At 33.1% G+C, this 9294-nt stretch overlaps 1 protein-coding gene across 1 annotated transcript; it reads right to left on the bottom strand.

Annotated features, from left to right (window-relative positions):
* Nucleotides 1-4119: 4119 nt before the first annotated feature.
* LOC126856688 (zinc finger protein 189-like) lies at nucleotides 4120-9259 on the bottom strand. The gene is made up of 3 exons (XM_050605432.1): nucleotides 9007-9259; nucleotides 7251-8780; nucleotides 4120-7078 (listed from the first exon to the last, which is right to left on the bottom strand). Exons 1-3 carry the CDS (start codon nucleotides 9163-9165, stop codon nucleotides 6263-6265), a joined length of 2505 nt encoding a protein of 834 aa, XP_050461389.1. The 5' UTR covers nucleotides 9166-9259; the 3' UTR covers nucleotides 4120-6262.
* Between the last annotated feature and the right edge of the window lie 35 nt (nucleotides 9260-9294).

Raw genomic sequence — 9294 nt, forward strand, 5'->3', positions numbered from 1 at the left:
GGATCAGCGATATCAAATTATTGCGATTACACCGCGGATAGGAAGAAGTTTTTCGGCCCGCTTAAGAGCGCCCCGTACGACCGACTGGTGGGTCTCCTCAAAATCAAATGATAAGCTTAATTCAATAACCGCCGGTACCGCGGGTAGGAGCGGGTGGGTGTGGCCACGGTTGGCACCCACGGGGGGTTGCGTTACACGGGGTGCTCGTCCCCGAGGCAGCTGATTCGTCGACGGTCGAGCCATCCCTGTTACGGGAACAGGGGTTGAAACACCGCCCCGACAAGTCGGCAACGCCGACTTTCACCCCCTCCCGAGGTTTACGCGGAGCAACCCCCTCCCACCCCCTCACCGGATTATAGGCCAGACGGCCCTCTTCTACAAAACGGCCATCAGCCCGAATGAGTGCTATCATTCGATGACGCGCCCCTCCGGCCCCCACCCCATCCTCCGGCTTTACGATCGATCTCCGCGCGGAGACATCGGCGACGGAGGACGCCGCTATGTCCTGGCCGCTCCAGTGGACACGAGAAGCCTGCAGGAGGCTACGTCGCGTCCTGTAGCGCGGCCAAGACCCTCCGGAGCTGTTTACACCTGCGTGCTGTGTCGCGCCGTGCGAACGATACCTGTCACACGGATTATTCGTGTCGTGTGACGACGCTAAAACACTTGAGTTAGACACGTTCTGACCGCGAAAGATTAGATTAGAGAGAGAAAATAAGAGAGAGAGAGAGAGAGAGAGAGAGAGAATGTCCCTTAGTTTTTCTTGAATGTGTATAAAAAAATATCGATCTATTTTTATATGCAAATATAATTTGCGTAATAATTGCTATCGCTCGTAAGACAAGTTTTCTTCAATTACTTCGAACTGTAACATTATCGCAAATAAATTTTATTCTATTCATCTTTACCCATCGGATTAATTAAATAAAAATTATCTTTAGGATCTCCTAATAATAATTAATTTAATGGAAAAAAAGTATAACAATGATGAAAATCTTAGGATCAGTTTGGGAATGTTCTTTTTTTTTTTATTAAAACCTGAATAATTTTATTTATGAGATATACCAAAAATATGCCAGGGGATAATCTGACATGATTGAGAAGATAGCGATTATCATCTTGGTTAAATCTGTATTAAAAAAATGTTTTCTTTTTATTTAATGAAAATGTTTTTTTTATATTTAATGAAACTGTAGTTTTTCCACAATTCGATGTTTATTACAAATTAAAGCTGATAGCATTTTGATGAAATAAATTAATCGCTCTACTTTTCAAATATTATTTCTCTGTAAGCAAGCAAAATGTCAATTTCAATCATACCGGTTGCATGGAAAATTAAACTTTGCTAAAATAAATATCGGCTTCGTCGTATCAATCATGGAAATTATAAGAGAAAAGAAACCAAGTCTCTCATCAACCAGAAAAGTCCATCTCTTTTTGACACATAAAGTGAAAAACTATATTTGTGAATAGCTCCCAATATGTGCGTCTTAATATTAAGTTTTTTATCAACAATTTTTCTAATTTATTATAAATTTTATTATATTATTATAAATTTATTACAGGTCATTATACAGCTCATATAGCCGGAAATGCGGAAATTAAAATAATGCATGAAATCCAAAAATGTCTATATAAATATCAGTAAATAAATTATATTACAAACAATATATATATATATATATATATATATATATATATATATATAATACATAATATTATATTACATAAGAAATTGATATTTTAAATCCATAAATTTCGAAATCAGCTAATAAGAAAGGTAGTTTGTACAGTTTTCTTGTTACAAATCCTACGCAGTTTTCGATTATCATTTTAATATAAGATATATATATGTATATTTAATTAATCGTATTTTTTCTAGTAAAAAAAAATATGCAACGTTTCGAAAATATGTTAAAAGTAACATCGCATAATTTAATAAAGATTTTCTACAACATGTGATCTGTTGTATTAATCTCACAATCAGTTAAAATAACCATTTGAAACCAACTAATTTCACAGTCAAACGTTTACATTGTAATATTGTAATCAATGCGCAACAAATTATGTATCCACTCATTTTTCTTATCATTTCTTTAGCAAAAATATTTTTCGATAACATTATTAATTTCAAACTTCAATTTAAGAAAAATTCGATATAATTTGATTTAATTTAATTGTTAAAGTGTATGATATAAAAAATTAAAAAATTGCATAAGATGATTTTCTTATCGAAGCTCTTCATTCGATTTCTGCGGAAAAGATAAAAATCAAATCAATTAAAAAAAAAAAAAAAAATCATTTGCTCTCAAACTAAATCAAATCTAAATTTGTCAAATAAATTCACGAAATTGCTAGAATAATAAATAATAAATTAGTAAATATTAGTAAATAATTTTGGGAGATATGTATATCGCATATTCAACATTTTTTTGGCGCAAGATAAGACACCCTTACACCCAAACAAATAGAAATTTCACATATCTTTCGCACGATGCGAGTGAGATAGTCGAGAGAGGGAGGTATGATTTATCTCAAGCAAGAGAAATAATTTTCGCGAGAGACTGGCAGGGCGGTAGGTATACGCATCGGCCGACCGACTCCTGTGCGACATTTGTTTTGCACTTGTTCTCACGAGAGAGAGTGCCAACGATGAGAGCAGTCGCGATGTTCCACCCTCTTCCCTGAATCTTATCCCAAGGGAATCCCGTTCTCGGCACGCGGAACGTGTGTCGCACGCTGCCACCGCTGGGCGATCACGCGTACACACAATCAAATGTAACATTGGCGTATCTTTTTAAATAAATTCTCTTGTGCACGATGAACAAAATGTCAGATAAATGTAGAAAATACAGTCTCACCAATCTCAGCAAACAATATAATATATACTATCTTGAAATACGCTACTTTGAAAAATAGTTGAGATAAAATTAATATCAATTATTATCAGCTCAGATAAAATTAACATTTCACAAATATATTGTAAAATTATAAAATTAATTTTTTTACTTCTTATTTAAATTAGAAAATTAAATTAATAACATTCTTATAGAAATTCTTATAAAAAATTCTTATAAAAAATGATTAATATTTTTCGCAAGTAAATTATAATTACAAGAAATATATAAATAATTATATAATTAAATTATATATATATATATATATATATATATATATATATATATATATATATTTATAAATGTATATTTATATATAATTATACATTACTTAAATCGACAATATAAAATAATAAAAATAAATGTAAACTTTTATAATTTCCCAAGTTGAAGAAAATGCGTATTTCAATACGATTACGCCACTGTTCGCTGAGGAAGCGACGCGTACATAGAATACGTGTATATCTTTGATATACACGAACGTGTCGGTCTCCCCTTAGTGGCCAGATACATACATATGTCCTTGATTTGTCCGGAGAATAATATTCTACTGCAAAGTTGATTAAATATTGGTTAGTGATCTCGGACACCCTCCGCGACCTTGCATCGCTTTTCGGTCCTGAAGAGAGAGACCCCGCAGGAATACAATTTAATATTTCCGCGCCCGAAAACAGCGGGCGATCATTTTTCTTTCATGCGAGCGGGTACATGAGAAATTGGCGATGTTTCCGAATCTTTGAGGAAAATCTATAAACAGCATTTAGAGTTCAAGTAGTACAAGTCAAGCCTGACGCAAGTTAAGACGCTTTCAGTCTGACAGTACAACATGAGTGGGATAGAAAAATGTTGGCGTTTATCCTGTTTTAATTATTATGAATTATAAATATGTTGTAGAATATTAAAAATAATAGATTTTCATATCTTACTATATAAATATCTCAGATTTCGCAAAAAAGTCCAATTTTTCAAAAAAGCTAGACTTTAAAGATATAAATATGCAAATAAATAAAAACTATTTTAAGTATAATTGATTATACTTCTAATAAATTTAAACTATTTTAAGTATAATTGATTATACTTCTAATAAATTTAAAATAAAATAATAACATGTTTAATCTATATATATATTTTCAACTATTTTCATTAAATTTAACTACTTAATATGTCATTATTTTTATGAGTGACACTTCGCCGAGGATAAAAACATATATATAATTTCCAATTATTTTTTATAAACTTTATTATAAAATATTGCATTGTGTTAGAGCCTTATCAATGTCCATCATGCTGCATAAAAATATAAGCAAACCATTTTTAGGACATCTGCTATCTTTTTTCTTATAAAGACGCAATATAATTTATTTTAAACTATTTACATATATATATGTATAATGTATATATTTATATTTAATTTTTTCAGAATACGCTGTACATTACGCTTTATGTGAATATCGTATGAAAATCGATTACCACAATGTTTTACAATAATTACAATAAAAATATAATGCAAAATGAATTTTTTACAGGATGTATTTAATGTTAACAATAATTTCAGCAAAAATATTTTTTCAAGTAGGTTTCATAATCGTTTACTCTTATTTTAATACGACAGAGATTAATAGGATTCCAGTCTTCACATGCTAAAAATTGTGTATCTATAACTATATTATCATACAGATTGTTTCATCATTATTAGTTAAATAGCTTATTCTTTGACAAATTTAATATCGATTTGTTTTAATAATCAGAATATCAGAAGTTTGTTTTTTAATGTACTTTACATAAATATATATTTTGCTTTAACAGATATTTTATTTCTAGAATTTAATAAAATATTTATAAAGTTTAATATGTGTTTATATTAAGAAATTATAACTATTCTTTCTCTATATAATAGCTCATCAAATCATTGTTAAGTAAAAATCAACCTTGAATTAAAGTATGTCGTTTTAATTTTGTATAATGGTGCCGAGACATGCTATATGGGAGTTTTATAACTCAAGCGTATATTTTCATACTTAAAAAAATTGTTTAAACCAAATTTCTCACTTAATATTACACAATTAACTTATGGATATAAGAAATAATTGGACCAGCTATAACTTGTGCGGCGCGTTAAACAAACGTAAGGAGAGAATATACTATATTACTAACACAAAAATGAGCAAAATATATAGCGATATTGTACTAACGATAAGTGCAAAGTGTTAAAATTCAAAATTCATATCAAAGTAGGTAGACTGCAAATTAAACTAGAATATATTAAAGAAATTATATATAAAATCTATAGAATGGGGACTATATATATTTCCTCAACATCATATATTATAGGAATATAAATTTACAAATAAAAATTAGTTATTTAATTTCTTATAGCATTTTATAATCTAATATTCTAAATTAATCCGCTGAATTTTACTATGAACAGAAAAAAAAAATATTGTTTTTACTATTTTTTTCCAATTCTCTTTGTACTGTAGTTTTATAGTTAATGCCTATTATTTTCATAGCAACCAAAAACGATATAACATGTAGGCATTTTGTCATATAAAATGTACTACAATAATTTACTATACTTACATGAGAAACTGGTCCGAACTGTTCCAAAGCATATATTTCGTGTTTTACTCAATACATTAAGAGCTGAATCAGTGCGTGACCATAAATTTGTTACCTTGTTTCTCTTTTTGACTACATTTCCTCTCCTTTATATACTTAATAGACATTTTACAGCCGGTCCAGTAATTTTCTTACGTCCATGAATCTATTTATACAAACTTTTCACGTAGATATATTCATTCATATATATATTTACTGATGTATTTTTAACTTATCTCCTTCTAATTTTAACTGTTCATATTATTTTGTACATTGTTATTTCAAAAATTTCTAATTTTTGTAACCTGAGTTCATCCATAAAATACAATCATCCATAAGATAAGATGCATTTGCATGCCTAATGCTAAAAGATATACGTTTAACGAATTTTTTCACAGTAATATGTTCATTATTATAATTCTTTAATTGATATATATTGGATTCTAATTTTTTGTGTACATAAACACAGATAATTTTTTAAATTGTTAACAAATTAGATTTTTTTGAATTATTATTTGCACGTAATCTCCTTTTTCTATATATGCTAAAATAAATCAATTTAAACATTGCATTTTATTTGATTAATTTGTGGAGATTTAAACGCTAACTGACATTTGTTTAGCTTTCCCCTCTTTTTTCTCTATATTTTATATTACATTAGGCAGTTGATTTAACTAGCTTTTAACACCTAAAAACTCCATAAATCAAAATAGAATAAATAAAAGGATAGAGGCAAAGAATCAATCAGATATGATCAGTGATCATCGTTACATGTTCGGATAAATAGCATAATACGGGTTCTTGAACTGTTTCGAATTGTATACATTCGGATCCTCTACGGCGAACGGTTGAATCACGTTGGCGGGCACGGTTTTCTGATTGTGCACATTCGCCATCATATATTGTGGCGTGGATACGACCTGACCTACCGTCGCCTCCTCCACCAATTTTCTCTGAGAATAGATCAGTAGTTGAGGCATAGACGTGTCATTCTGCTGCGATGTATTATCTGTCGCAGAGACTGCAAACGTGGTCGTCGTGGAGTTGGATAGCTGCTGCGCTTTGCACTTCTTCGTGTGGGCGTACAATGATCCGGCATTATTGTAGCTTTTGGTACAAAGTTTGCATACATACGGTCGCTGACCGGTATGCGTGTACGTGTGCTCATTTAACGAGGTCAGTCGTCGGAAAGACTTGGCGCAGACATTACAATGATACTTGGCCTCACCGGTGTGCATGGTGATGTGTCGCGCTAGGGTATTGGCTCGGGCGAATGCTCTGCTACAGTATTGGCAGATATACGGTTTCTCACCACTGTGGGTTCTCAAATGCAGCTGTAAGTATGTGCTTTTGGTGAAAGCGCGACTACATGTGTTGCACACGTACGGCTTGATGCCAGTGTGTGTCCGCATATGCGCTACTAGCGAACCACTCTGGGCAAAACACTTGCTGCACTTCTCGCAGAGAAATCGCTTCTGCGTATCTTTCACTCGTTTGTGCCTCTCCACATGGTTCGCCAGAGATTGAGCCTGTGCGAAGGCTTTCGGACAGAGCGCACATTTATGCGGCCTGTTATGCCGGTCCTATAACAAAATATGTAGTAGTTTTGTTAAAATTACTATTTTTATTTATTACTTTATTTTTTTTTATTAGAGAAAAATAATAACATAATTTTTGTTATAACTTCATTAATACTTTCGAATAAACAAAATAAGTATACAATATTCATAAATAATATTATAAAAACAAACTTGCCTTCTTTCGACTCTCGGAATTTTCGTTGACTTTATTCTCATTATCCTCATCGTCATCATTCTCATCGTCAGTGTTGCCGAATATTTCCTCCTTATGCTTTGATTGTTCGTGATCCTTCAGCTTGTCAATCCTTGAGAATCCTTTCCCGCAGGTCGAGCAGTTGAATTTCAAGCCACTATGCGTCGAAATGTGCCTTTTCAGGTTCCTCTTTGTGGCAAAAAGCTTACCGCACTGCGTACATTGTAGACTTTCGATCGGCAAATCACTATCGTCGTCGTCCTCTTCTTCCTCCTCCTCTTCGGATTCATTTTCTCTGAACGTAGGTGTCCTTTCTTTCTGCTCATTTGTTGTCTTATTTGCATACTGATCGAGTACGTCACCCGAAATCTCCTCATTATATTCGGGATGACTTTTGGCATGTGATAGAAAGGACTTTTGATATATAAATTGCTTTGAGCAAACTTTGCATGTAAACTTAAAATTTTTTTTCTCCTCTCTCGTGCCGTCCAACACGTTGCCGCTTCTAGTAACTTTTGCCGATGTTTTAACTTTTTTATCTTCGTTAGTTTCTTGCGACGTTTTATCGTCCGTCGAATGATTGTAAAGCAGGTGACTCTTCAGCTTAGCCATGCTTGAAAATTGCTTGTCACATAAATAACATACATAACGCAGTTTCGTCTTATGTTTATGCTTGTGTATGTGCACGATCACATGTCGCTGTAACGCCTTTTTCGTTGCAAACGTTCTCATGCAAATCACACATTTGTGATAACATTTTGTCCTATTTATCAGTGGCTTCTCCTCCTCGTCACTGCAGTTCATAACGTTCTTCATATCTTGATTATCTGTTTCTGACATTGCAGTCTGCTTCGAAACATCGTGATCATTGAAATCCTCGAACGACCCATCATTCTTAACTTCGATCTTTAATGTGTCTTTTCTATTTTCATCCATTAAATTTTCTGGTGTGTTGTTAGTCTCAGGTAATATTAATTGTTCCTGCTTGATGCATTTGTCATCTGTTGTCGAGTTAGACAATCGATTTGATTGATTGTTGAGCATATCATCCATTTGTGCTTCGTGACATAAGGCTACTTCTACTATTTCATTGCTATGCATATTCTGTTTGAGCACAATGTATTGCGCATTTTCTCCATTTGGTACTATAATTTCCTCTGTCTTCTGTATAAACTCATCATTTATACAAGATTCATTGTTAATTATCGCATCAGACTGAATAGTGCTATTATCTAATGTAACAATATCATGGTGTGAATAGATTTTCTGCTCCATGACATGATTATCTTTTTCACAGGAGTCTACATTAGATAAATTTGTAATTATATGTTTCATCATTGTTTTAACGTCCTTTGCATGCTTGTCATCCAGCATAGACCGAACCTGTGACTTCAGGATCTGACGTAGCTTCACATCGGAATCTTGAATCTGACATTTAAAGTCATAGGACATATCGAGCAGACGGTTGCAAGATAAACAAATAGAAGCTGGAAGACCATCTCCCTCCTCCACCTGAAAATTGTGAAAATTTCTAGTTAGTTCAACAATACTTTGTTATTATTTTTTTTAAATAATAATATTTTAAATAAATTCAGCGTTGATCAGAAACAACAATATTCATCTGCATTCGCAACAATGTGTCGGAATAGTTGAAATAACAAAAGTAAGCATCCAAAATTGTGACAAAGATTTTGAATTTCAAGCTTAAAGTGGCGATTCGAAATAAACGAAAACTAACCTGCACGGCGGCGATTGCCATCATCTTCTCCGGTATTCCGTTATGGAACACCTGACACGAGTCCATGCAGGACTTGAGACAGATACGGCACTCATCGCCCTCAATTCGCTCTGCGTGAGCCATGTTATTCATCATCATGTCATCGTTCGAAACTGCCATTGAGAGGTGATCGGAGAGATAATTTACAATCTACAACCAAGAACACAACGCAGCCACTCGCTACTCACTACGTGCCATTGTGCGGCCACCATTTGCTCCGACGTGATCGACCTTGGGTTTCGATAGATC

Source organism: Cataglyphis hispanica, chromosome 2 (genome assembly GCF_021464435.1).
Source record: "Cataglyphis hispanica isolate Lineage 1 chromosome 2, ULB_Chis1_1.0, whole genome shotgun sequence".
NCBI classification, from domain to species: Eukaryota; Metazoa; Arthropoda; class Insecta; order Hymenoptera; family Formicidae; genus Cataglyphis; species Cataglyphis hispanica.